At 39.1% G+C, this 19,370-nt stretch overlaps 1 protein-coding gene across 2 annotated transcripts in view; it reads left to right on the forward strand.

Moving 5' to 3' along the window:
• unc5db (unc-5 netrin receptor Db) overlaps positions 1-19,370 on the forward strand; it is a 288,363-nt gene that overhangs the window by 247,565 nt on the left and 21,428 nt on the right. For both annotated transcript variants that reach the window (XM_080434213.1, XM_080434214.1), the window contains one exon: positions 14,741-14,968. In XM_080434213.1, the coding sequence (XP_080290339.1) occupies positions 14,741-14,968 (228 nt within the window). The remainder of the gene's footprint in view (positions 1-14,740; positions 14,969-19,370) is intronic.

Consider the following 19,370-nt stretch of genomic DNA (forward strand, 5'->3'; position numbering starts at 1 on the left):
ATCTCCATCTGACGTAAGGTTTTGGTAAGTGGAGCAAGGGGTCAGAATAATGAATATTACTATCGCCCCTCTCGGCTAGTGTTGTGCTAGTTGTCAGCGCTTGGGAAGAGCCTTGTTATTTAGGAGAGAGAAGACCAATTGGATTTGGTCCCATGTCCTAGAATCCCCCCCCCCCCATTCTTTCATCCTAAGTAATGTTGTGACAAGTAATGGAGACGGCTGTAAGGTGACACAGAGTGGCTGTACCCTGCATGCATCACTGTCTTAAACCCGCCGTCTCCATCCGCCACCGTTGCCGTCGCCATCACCGCCAAGCTGGAGGGTTCAATGACATGCAACGTTTTAGAGGTCTTTGATTAACCCATTAAAGACCGGGAACGCATCTGTGTAATTTTTTGATTTCTTTGGGCTTTTCAAAAATAGCAGATATACAAGCTCAAAATCAAGATTTTTTTTTTGCAAATCTTTGAATATATATATTTTTAAAGCGAATATTTGTAACTCAAATCTTTGCTTCTGGGAGTCCCTGGAACAACATATTTTGAGATGGGGGGTCCGCCGCCAAATACATATAATTTTGAGGGTCCTTTGACATGAAAAAGGTTTGAGAACCACTGATATTATAGCAACATAAGTTTAAAAAAAACGTTTAGGATTTAGAAGACATTTGTAGAATCCCCAGAAGCAAAGATTTGAGTTACAAATGTTCGCTTAAAAAAAATATATATATACACATTTTCACGATTTTTCAAACAAATAGCAGATCTACAAGCTCATATCGCGGCACTCGGTGCCGCGCTATGAGCTTTTATATCTGCTATTTTTGAATAGCCAAAGACATCTAAAATGACACAGATGCGTTCCCGCCGGTCTGAATGGATTAAACTCGCTCTCTCTCTGTCTCGCTCTCTGTCTGTGATTCTCTCTTTCTCTTCTCTCCGTCTCTCTCTGTCCCAGTCAGTCGTTATAATCTCTCTGTGAGACTTCGCCGTGCAGGCGTCTCACATTAGGCGTCTCGCTGACTCCCCCCTGGAGGTCATTCAGTCACACATTACTGTCACTTTGAAGAGCTCTCCTACTGACACCCTGTTTGGTCAGACAACATTAGAACATTACAAGGAGGTGTGCGTGCGTGTGTGTGTGTGCATGTGTGTGCATGTGTGTGTGTGTGTGTGTGTGTGTGTGTGTTTGTATTACTATACTTGTGAGGACCAAACGTCCCCACAAGTATTGTAAAATATGAGAAATAGATGTTAGAAGAGAAATTGTTATTTTATGGTTGAAAAAAGATTTTTAGAGATAGGTGCTTGGGGTTAGATTTTCCCCTGTTTTATACTTAGTTGTGCGGCGATGTCAAACACCGGAAAATAGCCGATCTACAAACTCACAACGTGTCGCAGCGCGACACGTTGTGAGCTTGTAGATCTGCTATTTTCCGGCTTTAAACTTACGGTTAAAAATGCCCCCCAAAAAATCATAAATCAATCATAAAATCGGCTTCCAAAAATGTTGATGTCCTCACAAGTATAATAATACAAACGTGTGTGTGTGTGTGTGTGTGTGTGTGTGTGTGTGTGTGTGTGTGTGTGTGTGTGTGTGTGTGTGTGTGTGTGTGTGTGTGTGTGTGTGTGTGTGTGTGTGTGTGTGTGTGTGTGTGTGTGTGTGTGTGTGTGTGTGGGGGGGGGGGGGGGGGGGTGTACGTGTGTTAAAGGGTGGCTTTCTGATCAGTCAATTGACCCTTTTTTCTCCCTCAAATCTTTTGTTTGGATCTAGCCTCACGTTTATCCAATCTTGCCTTGTATAAATACTCAAGGCTTTGACTGCTGTGTGCATGAAGAGGTTTCTTCTGTTCCGTGTTATTTCTTATGGAAATCTCTTAAACCGCGTGAAAGGAAATAGGGGGGCAAAAAAAAAGAGAGAGAGAGAGAGAGAGAGAAGAGACCGGAGGTGATGAGAATAAATACATGATTCATGTCTCTTTGAGATTTCTTTGTAATATTAAAAAGGAGTGGGGATACTTAGAGATTCTCAGGTGGGAAATAATGAGCCTTATCATTGAGATCTTGCCAAAGGACAGTGGAGAGAGCTTTTTTTTTTAAACGGTAAGCTGTCCAACACTTGCCAGCGCATGCTTTCATTAAAATGGAATATAGTAAAATTATATCCTTAAAATGTTCTGGGGTATTATTATCAACCTGTGCACTTTGTGTCAAACCTTTTGGTTGAAAGTGCTTAAGAAATAAAATACATTTTTGACTTGGGTACTACTGTACGATCACATTTTAGCTAATTAGCTGAACCTGTCAACAGCAGCAGAACTTGGATCCATCACGTTTTTACATTATGGGGACATTTACAGTCCTCTACATTTAACCCATTCAGACGGGGAAAGAATCTGTGTCATTTTTTGATTTCTTTGGCTATTCAAAAATAGCCAAAGTGCTGCGCTCGTAGATCTGCAATTTTTTGAAAAATCGTGAAAATGTGTGCAAATCTTTGAATTATTTTTTCTAAAGCAGAAATTTGTAACTCAAATCTTTGCTTCTGGGGGGTCCCTGGAACATAATATGTAAACATGAATAAGTTTGAGCACCACTGTTTCAGAAAACTGTTAGGATTTAGAATACATTTGTAGAATCCCCAGAAGCAAAATTTTGAGTTACAAATGTTCGCTTAGAGATTTGCACACATTTTCCAAAATGTTTCAAAAATAGCAGATCTACAAGCTCCTATGAGCTTGTATATCTGCTATTTTTGAATAGCCCAAAGAAATCTTGAAAATGACACAGATGCGTTCCCGGTCTTTAATGGGTTAAGTCAGAGTGATGACATTCGGGGATCGAGTATGGCATATATGCCATGTGGCACTTTTGATTTATTCAGAGAGGAAAGTGGAGAGAGAGACAGGAAAAGCCATGGCAGAGGGGAGGGGAGGGGAGGGGATGACATGCAACGCAGGTCCCTGTCTGGAAATGAAACCAGGGCTGCTTGCAGTTACATGGATGGTGTTCTTCCTCCTGCCGGATCCACCAAGGCCCCCCTCACCAGCGGAAAGAGTTGATGTGTTATACATTTACTGATCGTAAAAGTGATGCATGTTGTAATTTTAGCGCTAATGTTGAGCATCCTGCGCGCTGTAATTCAACACTAATGTTTAGCATCCAGTATGCTGTACGTTAGTATACTTTATCTTCAAGTCAACATTTAGCTGTCATTGCATTTCTTTCTCATTCTATGCTGCAGTGTATGGTTAAAAATTTATATTTGGGGAATTTGTCAAGTGCGAACCGTATAGATTGGCTTTCAACGCCTAGCTCACCAACATTAAAGCGACAATCCTGGAGATATTTGAATGAATACATTTTATTTTGACCATTCTTTACTGTGTGTATGTACAATAATAACTAGCACATCTGTAGTGGTTGGAGGTGGTTTCCCTAGACATTTTAACCCAAGTGTCGGGCAAGACACCTACTTGTTGACATCCTGGCTGTACGGACATTGTTGCAATTGCCTCTCTCCGTCAAGGGCGCCGATCAACAGACATGAAACTTACAGATTGAAGCTTTAAAAGCAATAGTAAGGAGTACATAACTTTTCTGTAGCGATGAGAAACTCTTACTTCAAGTTCAAGTCGCTAATAACACTTTTAAAAACTCCTGAGTGTGTTGCATCTTCTATTGACGAACTGAGAAATCAAAACAAAGCATTCGGGGGGAAAAACATCAATGTACTGAAGCATTAGTACCCTGGAATCACGCAGTCGTGTGGTTCAAATCATAAAACACGTCCAATTCAGCATGCTCTTTCCCTTCCCTTGGCACATCATTACTCCCCATTTAAATAACAAAGCTTCTATTTCCTTTTTGCCGCCTTGTAATGTTTTTCCTATCCCCGTCCTTTTTTTCCCTTTGAATAAAGAATGGCGCATTTGAGAGGACATGAAAGATATATTCCTTCATTTCAGTTGCAGATAATGAAGTGCTCTTCACCTGCCGCTGTGGGTTTCATAAATAAAATGCATTGCATATTATCTATAATGACTATTTTGTGTTGCAGTGTGCACTAACATCATAACTCATGTAGGAAATTGAGTTTTTTCCCTTTTTTCCCTTCGTGTGTACTCAAGAGACCGCTAACAATCCATGTAGTTTTGGCTTTGTTTTCAACTTCTGTAATGCTATCTCAAAAGTTACAGACCCCTGTAGGCCACATGATACATTGTGTACAAAGCTCATTTATTTCCCAGTCAGTTCCAACCTGCACGATAACAAGCTTGAAAAAGTAACATTTGTATGTTTTGTCCAGTGATGATTGTGTGCTTCAAATCCCACCAGTGCCTTTTGTTATCTATCGGCCTTTTATAATTGAACTATTGTCTGTCTTCTTTTTAGATTACCTTTTGTCTCTCTACCTTTTAGTTTCCCTATTGTCTACATCAGAAAGGAAATCAAATACAAAGGGGAGAGTGCTGCCCACTCACACAAAGTGAAAGGGGAATGTGATTGAGGTGTGCCAATGTGCAATACTGTTGAATATTGTCAATGCTTGCACTTTGGCATCTAACACACACATATTATTCATTCCCTTTGCTCCGGCTGTATTGGTAGCGGCATATTTTAGACTCCTGTAGATTTGAACTTTTACAAGGCAGCAATCAAAAAAAGGCTTTATTCCCTTTTAAAATAATTTCTGAAGTTACAAATCTATGGAGTTACATTTGTGTCTTTATTAACCAAACAAAAGAAAAACATTTGAGAGAGAAAAAATATAAACAGAGCAAAGAATAGTTTTGAATGAAAACAAATTAAAACAGCAAGCAAAAAATAATAATTTGTAAGCAAAGGAAATGATATAAAGAGAACAAAAAACTATTTTTAATTAAAACAAATTAAAAACGCAATCAAAAAAATATATTTGCAAGCAAAAATATATAAGATTTGAAAGAAAATAAAAAATAATTGAGAGCAAAACTTTTAAAATTCAAGAGTAAAACAATAAGGAAAAACGGTTTAAACTACATAAAACAAAATACTTAGTAAAATGTTTGGGTAATAAAATGTGTTGTGCTAAATAAAATGTTTTTAATGTTTTTTTTCCTCATTTGCGAATGAAAGTAGTTTTTTCTGATTGCAAAATGCCTTCTCTCTCAAAACCTATGTCTTTGGTCTCGATTTTTTTTTCTCTCTCTTGGATTTGTTTGTGTGAGGGGTTAAAGTTCAGAAGGCGGGTCCTACGCTGATAGATGTAAGACACCTCTCCATTGGTCACTTGGAGTCTGAGTGACAGCTCCCCCTTCCTTATGTAGCTTGTTGAATGCAGGGATGGAGGTGTGTTACGGCCAGCATGTTTTTTTGATTGATTGAATTATTAGCAGTTTGCAAAAAAACAAAAAAAACATGAAAGTATAATGCAAGGTCAGCTAAGAGTATTTAAAACCCAAGAAAGATGACTTGTTTCCATTGGGGTCCTTTGTGCTCAATTCATAGAGACATTTAATGACAGACAGATATACACTACTATGCAAAACATCATAAAAACAAAAACAAAAAAAATATGTACAGTAAACAGTTTGAGTAAACAGATTGATGGAATACTTTATTAACAGTAGGATACAGAGGTACAATTGTACAATGATTGTTATAAGGATAACACAAAAAGGCTTGTTTCCATTGTGGTCCTCTCGGACTGAGGTCAGAGCTCCATACCAGCTCTGGATGCTACACTATTCGTTGCAATATTGAGCATTTTAGGCTATTAGCAATTCAGATGATTCCCTAATGTTAGGTTTCTGTTCTACTTACAGTTTGTGATCTGTATTTAAAATTGTTGTATTGTTGTTATAGTAGGCCAGTGGTTCCCAAACTTAGGATCGGGACCCTCAGAGGGGGTCCCCAGATTAGCTTAACGGGCAACATTGTTTTCTCTCTCAACAGTAAACAAACCAACCTATACAGTATAAGTGTATACAGGGTAACACATTTCTAAAGTGACAATTTAATGACTTTTAAGACCTTTTTAAGGCATTGTGCGCTTGTAGTTCGGCTATTTTCACAATATTTATCTGTGGAACCAAGTCAAACTAAATCTAATGCCTGGGTCAGGGTGGGTGGTCCCCAGTTCAAGTATGATTATTTTGGGGGGTCCCCAGTTCAAAATAGATTATTTTATGTTATATTCGTTATTCTAATTAAGGCAAGGCTGAAGTGACTGGCCTATTGGCCAGACCCATTCCAGATAGACTGCTTTGGAAACGTTTCGTCTGATAGTGTGCTTCAGGCTGTGAATCCCTAAAATAATCATATTTGAACTGGGGACCCCCCAAAATAATCATACTTGAACTGGGGACCACCCACCCTGACAAGCACTTGAAATTGTAGGCATTAGATTTAGTTTGACTCGGTTCCACAGATAAATATTGTGAAAATAGCCGAACTACAAGCGCACAATGCCTTAAAAAGGTCTTAAAAGTCATTAAATTGTCACTTTAGAAATGTGTTACCCTGTATACACTTATACTGTATAGGTTTGTTTACTGTTGAGAGAGAAAACAATGTTGCCCATTAAGCTAATCTGGGGACCCCCTCTGAGGGTCCCGATCCCAAGTTTGGGAACCACTGGCCTACTATAACAGTAACAACAATACAACAATTTTAAATACAGATCACAAACTGTAAGTAGAACAGAAACCTAACATTAGGGAATCATCTGAATTGCTAATAGCCTAAAATGCTCAATATTGTAACGAATAGTGTAGCGTCCAGGGCTGGAATGGAGCTCTGACCTCAGTCCCAGAGGACCACAATGGAAACAAGCCTTTTTGTGTTATCCTTATAACAATCATTGTACAATTGTACCTCTGTATCCTACTGTTAATAAAGTATTCCATCAATCTGTTTACTCAAACTGTATACTGTACATATCTTTTTTGTTTTTGTTTTTTATGATGTTTTGCATAGTAGTGTATATCTGTCTGTCATTAAATGTCTCTATGAATTGAGTACAAAGGACCCCAATGGAAACAAGTCATCTTTCTTGGGTTTTAAATACTCTTAGCTGACCTTGCATTATACTTTCATGTTTGTTTGTTTTTTTTGCAAACTGCTAATAATTCAATCAATCAAAAAACCATGCTGGCCGTAACACACCTCCATCCCTGCATTCAACAAGCTACATAAGGAAGGGGGAGCTGTCACTCAGACTCCAAGTGACCAATGGAGAGGTGTCTTACATCTATCAGCGTAGGACCCGCCTTCTGAACTTTAACCCCTCACACAAACAAATCCAAGAGAGAGAAAAAAAAAATCGAGACCAAAGACATGTTTTGAGAGAGAAGGCATTTTGCAATCAGAAAAAACTACTTTCATTCGAAAATGAGGAAAAAAAACATTAAAAACATTTTATTTAGCACAACACATTTTATTACCCAAACATTTTACTAAGTATTTTGTTTTATGTAGTTTAAACCGTTTTTCCTTATTTTTTTACTCTTGAATTTTAAAAGTTTTGTTCTCAATTATTTTTTATTTTCTATCAAATCTTATATTTTTTTGCTTGCAAATATATTTTTTTGATTGCGTTTTTAATTTGTTTTAATTAAAAATAGTTTTTTGTTCTCTTTATATCATTTCCTTTGCTTACAAATTATTATTTTTTGCTTGCCGTTTTAATTTGTTTTCATTCAAAACTATTCTTTGCTCTGTTTATATTTTTTCTCTCTCAAATGTTTTTCTTTTGTTTGGTTAATAAAGACACAAATGTAACTCCATACAAATCTTACTAATTAATTAGGCTGGCAGAACAAGACTCGCTCACTGCAAAGAAAATTAAGGAAAACTCCTTAGAAAGACTATTTTAAATGCTCATCAAGTGCTCTGTGCTCATAGTGAATTAAAAAAGCAAACGTTTCGGTCCTGGGACCTTCGTCAGTGCTAAGTAGCGTGAGTCTTGTTCTGCCAGTTTTCCTCTATATTTTTGAGACCACCTCACCTGCAGTCAACCGTTACCAAAGGACAAAGAAGGGCGCAACAGTTTACCCTGTTCTTTAATTAATTAGGCTAACATAATTCTGAGGTAATACATTTTACAGCAGTGTTGTTTTTGGCAGGCATTTTAGATTAAATCTTAGGGTGCGTTCAGATATAGCACTGAGAGCACTGGCCAATACAAACTAATATGTGAGTGCGCTCCCGGTGCGCATTTCTGAAAGCACCCTAAAGGCCCTTACACACCGGGGACGATTTTTTCATGCGAATAATACGTTTTTTTAAAAAACCTTATAAAGTCAATGCAAGCTTCCACGGAGCGAAAAAGCAAAAAAGCGGAGCCAAAAAGCGTCTTTTATTTATTCGGAACGAGTCCGAATTTTGCGTATATTCGCATAATCGCCGGTGTGTAATGACCTTTAGTCTTAGTTTATTACAACGAATGCTTATTCGTTGTAATCACATATTAGTCATTTCTGTCCTTGATAGTTTTAGTCTAGTTTTAGTCGACGAAAACTCAAAAGGTTTCAATCCCGTTTTACTGGGGACCACCCACCCTGACAAGCACTTGAAATTGTAGGCATTAGATTTAGTTTGACTCGGTTCCACAGATAAATATTGTGAAAATAGCCGAACTACAAGCGCACAATGCCTTAAAAAGGTCTTAAAAGTCATTAAATTGTCACTTTAGAAATGTGTTACCCTGTATACACTTATACTGTATAGGTTTGTTTACTGTTGAGAGAGAAAACAATGTTGCCCATTAAGCTAATCTGGGGACCCCCTCTGAGGGTCCCGATCCCAAGTTTGGGAACCACTGGCCTACTATAACAGTAACAACAATACAACAATTTTAAATACAGATCACAAACTGTAAGTAGAACAGAAACCTAACATTAGGGAATCATCTGAATTGCTAATAGCCTAAAATGCTCAATATTGTAACGAATAGTGTAGCGTCCAGGGCTGGAATGGAGCTCTGACCTCAGTCCCAGAGGACCACAATGGAAACAAGCCTTTTTGTGTTATCCTTATAACAATCATTGTACAATTGTACCTCTGTATCCTACTGTTAATAAAGTATTCCATCAATCTGTTTACTCAAACTGTATACTGTACATATCTTTTTTGTTTTTGTTTTTTATGATGTTTTGCATAGTAGTGTATATCTGTCTGTCATTAAATGTCTCTATGAATTGAGTACAAAGGACCCCAATGGAAACAAGTCATCTTTCTTGGGTTTTAAATACTCTTAGCTGACCTTGCATTATACTTTCATGTTTGTTTGTTTTTTTTGCAAACTGCTAATAATTCAATCAATCAAAAAACCATGCTGGCCGTAACACACCTCCATCCCTGCATTCAACAAGCTACATAAGGAAGGGGGAGCTGTCACTCAGACTCCAAGTGACCAATGGAGAGGTGTCTTACATCTATCAGCGTAGGACCCGCCTTCTGAACTTTAACCCCTCACACAAACAAATCCAAGAGAGAGAAAAAAAAAATCGAGACCAAAGACATGTTTTGAGAGAGAAGGCATTTTGCAATCAGAAAAAACTACTTTCATTCGAAAATGAGGAAAAAAAACATTAAAAACATTTTATTTAGCACAACACATTTTATTACCCAAACATTTTACTAAGTATTTTGTTTTATGTAGTTTAAACCGTTTTTCCTTATTTTTTTACTCTTGAATTTTAAAAGTTTTGTTCTCAATTATTTTTTATTTTCTATCAAATCTTATATTTTTTTGCTTGCAAATATATTTTTTTGATTGCGTTTTTAATTTGTTTTAATTAAAAATAGTTTTTTGTTCTCTTTATATCATTTCCTTTGCTTACAAATTATTATTTTTTGCTTGCCGTTTTAATTTGTTTTCATTCAAAACTATTCTTTGCTCTGTTTATATTTTTTCTCTCTCAAATGTTTTTCTTTTGTTTGGTTAATAAAGACACAAATGTAACTCCATACAAATCTTACTAATTAATTAGGCTGGCAGAACAAGACTCGCTCACTGCAAAGAAAATTAAGGAAAACTCCTTAGAAAGACTATTTTAAATGCTCATCAAGTGCTCTGTGCTCATAGTGAATTAAAAAAGCAAACGTTTCGGTCCTGGGACCTTCGTCAGTGCTAAGTAGCGTGAGTCTTGTTCTGCCAGTTTTCCTCTATATTTTTGAGACCACCTCACCTGCAGTCAACCGTTACCAAAGGACAAAGAAGGGCGCAACAGTTTACCCTGTTCTTTAATTAATTAGGCTAACATAATTCTGAGGTAATACATTTTACAGCAGTGTTGTTTTTGGCAGGCATTTTAGATTAAATCTTAGGGTGCGTTCAGATATAGCACTGAGAGCACTGGCCAATACAAACTAATATGTGAGTGCGCTCCCGGTGCGCATTTCTGAAAGCACCCTAAAGGCCCTTACACACCGGGGACGATTTTTTCATGCGAATAATACGTTTTTTTAAAAAACCTTATAAAGTCAATGCAAGCTTCCACGGAGCGAAAAAGCAAAAAAGCGGAGCCAAAAAGCGTCTTTTATTTATTCGGAACGAGTCCGAATTTTGCGTATATTCGCATAATCGCCGGTGTGTAATGACCTTTAGTCTTAGTTTATTACAACGAATGCTTATTCGTTGTAATCACATATTAGTCATTTCTGTCCTTGATAGTTTTAGTCTAGTTTTAGTCGACGAAAACTCAAAAGGTTTCAATCCCGTTTTACTGGGGACCACCCACCCTGACAAGCACTTGAAATTGTAGGCATTAGATTTAGTTTGACTCGGTTCCACAGATAAATATTGTGAAAATAGCCGAACTACAAGCGCACAATGCCTTAAAAAGGTCTTAAAAGTCATTAAATTGTCACTTTAGAAATGTGTTACCCTGTATACACTTATACTGTATAGGTTTGTTTACTGTTGAGAGAGAAAACAATGTTGCCCATTAAGCTAATCTGGGGACCCCCTCTGAGGGTCCCGATCCCAAGTTTGGGAACCACTGGCCTACTATAACAGTAACAACAATACAACAATTTTAAATACAGATCACAAACTGTAAGTAGAACAGAAACCTAACATTAGGGAATCATCTGAATTGCTAATAGCCTAAAATGCTCAATATTGTAACGAATAGTGTAGCGTCCAGGGCTGGAATGGAGCTCTGACCTCAGTCCCAGAGGACCACAATGGAAACAAGCCTTTTTGTGTTATCCTTATAACAATCATTGTACAATTGTACCTCTGTATCCTACTGTTAATAAAGTATTCCATCAATCTGTTTACTCAAACTGTATACTGTACATATCTTTTTTGTTTTTGTTTTTTATGATGTTTTGCATAGTAGTGTATATCTGTCTGTCATTAAATGTCTCTATGAATTGAGTACAAAGGACCCCAATGGAAACAAGTCATCTTTCTTGGGTTTTAAATACTCTTAGCTGACCTTGCATTATACTTTCATGTTTGTTTGTTTTTTTTGCAAACTGCTAATAATTCAATCAATCAAAAAACCATGCTGGCCGTAACACACCTCCATCCCTGCATTCAACAAGCTACATAAGGAAGGGGGAGCTGTCACTCAGACTCCAAGTGACCAATGGAGAGGTGTCTTACATCTATCAGCGTAGGACCCGCCTTCTGAACTTTAACCCCTCACACAAACAAATCCAAGAGAGAGAAAAAAAAAATCGAGACCAAAGACATGTTTTGAGAGAGAAGGCATTTTGCAATCAGAAAAAACTACTTTCATTCGAAAATGAGGAAAAAAAACATTAAAAACATTTTATTTAGCACAACACATTTTATTACCCAAACATTTTACTAAGTATTTTGTTTTATGTAGTTTAAACCGTTTTTCCTTATTTTTTTACTCTTGAATTTTAAAAGTTTTGTTCTCAATTATTTTTTATTTTCTATCAAATCTTATATTTTTTTGCTTGCAAATATATTTTTTTGATTGCGTTTTTAATTTGTTTTAATTAAAAATAGTTTTTTGTTCTCTTTATATCATTTCCTTTGCTTACAAATTATTATTTTTTGCTTGCCGTTTTAATTTGTTTTCATTCAAAACTATTCTTTGCTCTGTTTATATTTTTTCTCTCTCAAATGTTTTTCTTTTGTTTGGTTAATAAAGACACAAATGTAACTCCATACAAATCTTACTAATTAATTAGGCTGGCAGAACAAGACTCGCTCACTGCAAAGAAAATTAAGGAAAACTCCTTAGAAAGACTATTTTAAATGCTCATCAAGTGCTCTGTGCTCATAGTGAATTAAAAAAGCAAACGTTTCGGTCCTGGGACCTTCGTCAGTGCTAAGTAGCGTGAGTCTTGTTCTGCCAGTTTTCCTCTATATTTTTGAGACCACCTCACCTGCAGTCAACCGTTACCAAAGGACAAAGAAGGGCGCAACAGTTTACCCCGTTCTTTAATTAATTAGGCTAACATAATTCTGAGGTAATACATTTTACAGCAGTGTTGTTTTTGGCAGGCATTTTAGATTAAATCTTAGGGTGCGTTCAGATATATAGCACTGAGAGCACTGGCCAATACAAACTAATATGTGAGTGCGCTCCCGGTGCGCATTTCTGAAAGCACCCTAAAGGCCCTTACACACGGGGACGATTTTTTCATGCGAATAATACGTTTTTTTAAAAAACCTTATAAAGTCAATGCAAGCTTCCACGGAGCGAAAAAGCAAAAAAGCGGAGCCAAAAAGCGTCTTTTATTTATTCGGAACGAGTCCGAATTTTGCGTATATTCGCATAATCGCCGGTGTGTAATGACCTTTAGTCTTAGTTTTTTTTGGATGAAATGCTTATTCGTTGTAATCACATATTAGTCATTTCTGTCCTTGATAGTTTTAGTCTAGTTTTAGTCGACGAAAACTCAAAAGGTTTCAATCCCGTTTTAGTCATCGGTTTTAGTCAAACAAATAAAATAATGTATTTAAATACATTTAATTAGTTCAATACAGGTATTGGATTTAAGATATGACTGCTAATAGTATTATCATAAAATATATCACATTTTGAAGATTCACAGGTGATCTCCATCTCGAAAGTCATGGAAAAAATAGTCTACGAACAGGTCGATAAGTATCTTGCCGATAAAAATCTAATTTACAAATTCCAATCTGGTTTCAGAACAAACCACTCCACTGACACATGCCTTCTCTATTTGAACGACTCTATCAAACAAGATGTCGACAATGGCAAATATTGCGGCATGGTCATGCTGGACCTCCAGAAGGCCTTTGACACTGTTAATTACCCAATTATGATCGATTAGCTCAAAGCAATAGGTTTTGATGATACGTCGGTGAGCTGGATGAGATCCTACCTGGAAGGGAGGGAGCAAGTGGTGGAAGTAAACGGCACCCAGTCCCCTCCCCTCCCAGTGACTTGTGGTGTTCCGCAAGGAAGTATACTAGGACCTTTACTGTTCCTGATATATGTGAACAATATGTCTTCAGCTTGCGACTGCAAACTGTTCCTGTTCGCAGATGACTCGGCTCTGCTGGTCTCGGACAGGGACAGGCTGCAGGTTGAGAAAACTCAGCACTGAACTCAACAACATCTGTATCTGGCTCTCCGACAACAAACTATCATTACACCTGGGTAAAACTGAATCCATCCTCTTTGGTCCAGTTCTAACCTTAGCAAGGCTGAGAGTTTCACGATCAAAGTGGGTGATCACAAGAAAGGAGGAAATTACCTACCTGGGTTCCATCTTGGAGGCAAACCTCTCCAGTAACAAAAACGCAGAAAGAGTGATCAAAAAGGTCAACCAAAGAATACGCTTTTTGTACAGGATTGGCCGTCTAGTCAGTAAGAAATAAGAATACTCTGAAGATTCTTGCAGGGGCCCTCATACAAGGTTATTACGATTATGCATGCTCCTCATGGTATCACAACACCTCCAAGGCCTTAAAAACAAGGCTCCAAACATCCCAAAACAAACTAGTAAGGCTACTTCTTGGCCTCAACCACAAAACCCATCTAACCCCTGCTCATTTTGCTAGGATTGGATGGCTTAGGGTTGAGGACAGAGTACAGCAACTTGCTATGGGCCTGGTCTTCAAGATACACCACAACATTGGGATCCCCCTGTATTTGTCAAAATACTTCCAAAACGTTAATGAAGTCCACGATCATAACAGCTCCACGAATCATGTTCAACCCAGATTTGGCACAACAAAGGGAATGAACTCGTTCTCATGCTATTCATCAAAAATGTGGAATGCCCTAACAAAAGGAGTAAAGGAGTGTAAAACCCTACTCACTTTCAAAACTGCCCTAAAGTTACACCTTCAGGAGGCTGCAATTCGAAAATGGCCCGTCCAAGTCTTAACCTAACCCCCCCCTCCCCTTTTTTTTCTTCTCTTGTACATATTTTTCACTCTTCATACCAGTAACCTGTAAGCTGATTGTATGACGTTCTGTATAGTAGTGTGTATATCTGTCTGTCACTTATATGTCATCATGATTTGTGTGCATGGGGATCTCATCTTAAACAAGCTCAGTGCTTAATGAGTCTTCCAGTTTAGTAGACCTTGTATTGTGAATTTGTACTTCCATGTACTGTTGTTCTCATGTCTTACTAAATAAAGTACATCAATCAATCAATCAATCAATCACAGGATATTTGGGCCAAGCCAAACGTAGTGAGCCCAGAAATGATTGCCAACATCATCTCACTGACAGTCTGTGCTTTTCACAAACCCCATCTCAGATCTGTGTTCTTCGTTACAGGAAGTGATGTCAGTGGAGGAGGAGTCCTCTTCCTGTTACTGCCTAATGGACTCAACGTGCTGCCACCTGTTGCTGAACCAGCCGGGCTCCTATGCCCTAGTTGGCGAGCCTCTAACCCAGACAGCTGTCAAGAGGCTGAAGCTAGCTGTGTTCGGGAGCATGGAGGCCAGTTCAATGGACTACAACCTCCGGGTCTACTGTGTGGATGACACACCGCATGCCTTTCAGGTACAGTACAAGATAATAATAATAATAATATTATTCATCCCTGGGATATTGTGACACTTGTACCCATAAGGCTGGCTGCCTGGGACATTTTTATTTTTTAAATTTATTTTCTTTCTTTTTTTTATGTTATGCCAGTAGGGGTTGACTGAGCGTATAATGTATTTTTATTTTATTTTATTATTTCTTTTACAACAAATGGCCAGCTTTGACATCGGATGGTTAGACATGTTCATACCTGGGGGCTACCAAGTATAACCACAGTATCTTTCTATAGATTACTCATCTCATCTAGAGCAGCTGTGGATCTCAAGTTGCTTTGCCTAGGGGAACCTTGGCAAAGGCAGTTGCTGAGGGAGATTTAACATTATAATTACATCCATTTTTCAATAGTTTTCCTCACCAATTAGTTTGCCAAACTAGTAAGGGGCTAGCTATCTTCCATTCATAAGCCTGCTTCTCCCACCCCATCATTTTCAGTACCGTCCGTAGAAAATAACTCGATCAATAGTTGTGGAGTCATCAACTATTCTCAATTTGTAAGAGTATTGTTAAAGATTCATAAGGTAATATATAATGAGATGAGAAAGGACAAGGACAAGATCACATGTTTTGAACCCCAAGAGGAAATAGGCTGTACGCACTGCAGTCATATTGGCAAGAATCGTGATTGCAGTGGAATTCTGGATCATAGTTATCAAAATACAAATAGTCTGCGGTTGTCGTAAAAAGAGTGCCGGCAGCGGGCACTCTTGATCACGGGGGGGGGGGGGGGGGGGGTTATTGGGGTCAACAGTCCAATGCTCTGCTAGACACACCACCATACCAGGAGCAGAATGAGGGTTTTGGGCTGCATTAGAATGTGACAACACCCCACCCCCACCGTCCCCTCTGGGGGCGGAGTCCTTGTTTTCTCGTTTCTTTTGCATTCAGCCAATCGCAAGGCATGCGGGGCGGGGCTTGGTACGGGGCGGGGCTAGTTACCATTAACCCATTAAGACCTGGAACGCATCTGTGTCACTTTAGATTTCTTTGGCTATTCAAAAATAGCAGATCTACAAGCTCATATGAGCTTGAAGATCTGCTATTTTTGATTTTTTTCAACAAAAAAAAATAAGAATCGCCTCAGGTCTTAATACGCAGGAGGCGTGGAACATAGAACCCGGGGAACATATAGGGATGACCCCACCAAAGTGAGTAAAAGCCCCAACTGTTCTTGGTTTGTGCTTTTATCAGAATTTGAAGATGGTTCTGCTTTATTAGACAGTGCCCAATCACAAGAGACATGGCTGAAGGGAGAGAGGGGGGATGACATAGGTCATAGGCTAGATTCAAAGCCACCAGGTTTGTGCATGTTAAATGTATAATGTATCTGAGTCACTAATCAGGACAGCCCCAGCAGCATGTGTTCTCTGTCAGTTACAGCATGTGGAGGAATTGAGATGAAGTGCCTTAGTCAATGGCAGTGTCATTTGTTGGGGAAGAGGAGAGAGAGTTTCTCATATTTTCCCAAACCGGTTCAGTACCGCTGCAAGTAGAAAATAATGCATGCATCTACAGCTGTAGAGTCAGCACGCTTTTTGCTCATTTTAACCCATTGAAACCTGAAAAAAGCATTATTTTACACTTTGGCTATTCAAATTCTTTGAATATATATTGTTTAAAGTGAACATTTTTAACTTTTTAACTTGACATGAAAAAGATTGAGCACCACTGATATAGAAACAAGTTTTTTTCAGAATACTGTTAGGATTTAGAAGACATTTTGCAGAATCGGAACCTCAGTCCTCAATGGGTTAAGATTACAGGTGTCTAAGAAAAGAAAATACTTTATTGGGTAGTTTCCATCAGTAATGACCACATTTCTGCCTAGTTTCTCTCTATTAGGACATTTAAATGCCTAGCATTGGGGAGTGTCGCACATTTAACGACGTATCTTCCATTCTAGTAGTTCACACACATTAGCAAGATGGGGAAATCGCAGGGGATCAGGCATTTTGGGATTCTTTCATCAGTTCTCATCCATTGAACCTGAAGCAGATGTCCAAACAGAAGCTAATAGTAAAAATGCCTTTGTTGTGTTTTCGGTCTCTTGGTTGTGGGTTTGTGGGCGATCGGCCAAAGTAACGGACATTTCACATTCTGACAGCTTACGTTAACTCACCACCAGTACACAGTACACACCTTCAGTCTCCGTCTGCCAGTAAGGAGGCTCTGGTTGGCCGCGTCTCAGATGCCCAGCTCCTTTACCTTTACCGCTACAGGTTGACTTATATTGTTGAAGGAATGGATACAGAGGCTTCACAAGCCTCTCCAGGCTGCAGAGACTGGTATACTATGTATTCTCACTATACTTCCACAAACCTATCCATATCCAGCGGTCGTGGCATTGCTGCACGTGGCATTAAGACCTGGAACGCATCGGTGTCACTTTAGATTTCTTTGGCTATTCAAAAATAGCAGATCTACAAGCTCATAGCGCGGCACCGAGTGCCGCGCTATGAGCTTGTAGATCTGCTATTTTTGAAAAATCGTGAAAAATATTTTTTTATATATTTTTCCAAAAAATTGTTAGGATTTAGATTTTTTTAGACGCGGCCTCAGGTCTTAATGGGTTATGCCTGGATAACAAGAGAGTCTGACTATCTCACAGAGGCTGTCGGGTGGCGGTGGGTGGGAGCTCTAAACAACCCTGAAGACAAGAGATCGCCTATGATCTTGAAACTATGTCTGGGACTCAGACATCCATGGCTACTGGTTATAGCGCACTCCTTTTGTGTTGTGTTTATCGTAATACGTGGTCCCACGACTGGACACCTTTTATGCTTTCTACCAGTTCAGACCATGTGAGATAATATCAGACACGTTGCCCTTGAGTACTGCTGCATTAATAGCGCTGTCTGATAGATTATCATGATGTGTTTTTTTTTGTAGAGAGAGACAAAGCCCTATGTACTGTAATCACTGCCTTTCAAATGTTAACCAATCATTCTTTTTTTTTTTTATGGCGGTTGACTTGATTATCCTTCAATGACCTATGGAGTATTCAGGCATTGAAGTCTCATCAGTGAGCATCAGGGAAATCAAGCTTCACGTCGAAACCCCCCCCCCCCTCCCCCCTCCCCTCCCGAGAGACAAGACTAACAGATAACAGAGAACAGAACAGAAGACGGGTCCGCGATGAGCTGAGACAAGACGAGCCGAGCCGAGTCTGAGCTGTACAGAACAGAACAGAGCGAGAGCAGAGCAGGCCTCGGGAGTGACTCAGCGTCCCGATTGCATTCCCTGTCATGTAGCAGCCGTCAGCGGCAGCTGGCTTTAAAATGTATTCTGGATTTGGTTTATGAATTCCCCAGCCTGACTGCAGAGCAGATGCCAGACTTTTTTCCTCCGTGTCCCCTGGGTTCCTATCTGCCATAGCACAATTTCACTGAGTGTGTGTCTGTGTGTGCGTGTGCGTGTGTGTGTGTGTGTGTGTGTGTGTGTGCATGTGTGCGTGTGCATGTGTGCATGTGTGCGTGTGCATGTGTATGTGTGCGTGTGTGTGTGTGTGTGTGTGTTTTATTTGAAGCTTCAATGCAAAGTCAATCACAAGGCAGCACACTGGATCAGCTGGGATGCCTGTGGAAACATGAGCACTCATATGATTTTTAGATGGTTCTACCAAGTGTGTGTGTGTGCTGGCTGAAAGCATCAGGATGTTCGTTTCCTCTCCCCTGGCTGTATAACGTCATGGAATCTCCACTTTTTAGGGGATTTAGAATAAAGTCTAAAATAATCAAATAAAATATTTTTCGCATGAATACCCAGGAATGTCGTGGGTTCTGAATAGTCCTGTAATATGCGCAGCAACTTTACAATCTTGTAAGATCATATATAGGTCTCCCCTATACCTGTCTCCCTTTCAGCTTAACCATCCAAATGAATGAACACTATTAGACTGCCCTATTTTGGGGCAGCTGGATTGGCATGAGGCGTGCAGTGAATGGCTGAATTGATCATTTCCGGAGGCAAAGTGGTGTTTTTCCCTATGCCTGCGTGTGTTGGTGTTTTTGGGGACTCGCCATTGCAACAGTGTGGGAGGAGAGGTGCCGTAGGGGGTGTTTTGTATGCAAATCAGCAGCAAGCTGCATTTTGGGGGTCAACAAGTACTACGATTTGTAACTCCCGTCTGCTCAGAGCTGATCTACCAGCATATACACATTCTTCCTCCACTCTAGATTGCCTTTATGCAGTCAGTTTCCTGTTTACCTGTTTAGTGGTATTCTTTCAACTTAGTAGCTTAGCATGTGCTTTAAACTACTGTTTTAACTGCATGCCATTCAAATGGAAACGTTCATTAATATTATGTGATAAGGCATACATGGGCAACTGGCGGTCCGGGGGCCACATGCAGCCCCCGCCT

The sequence above is a fragment of the Gymnoscopelus braueri genome (assembly GCF_963280865.1).
Source record: "Gymnoscopelus braueri genome assembly, chromosome: 7".
Classification (NCBI taxonomy): domain Eukaryota; kingdom Metazoa; phylum Chordata; class Actinopteri; order Myctophiformes; family Myctophidae; genus Gymnoscopelus; species Gymnoscopelus braueri.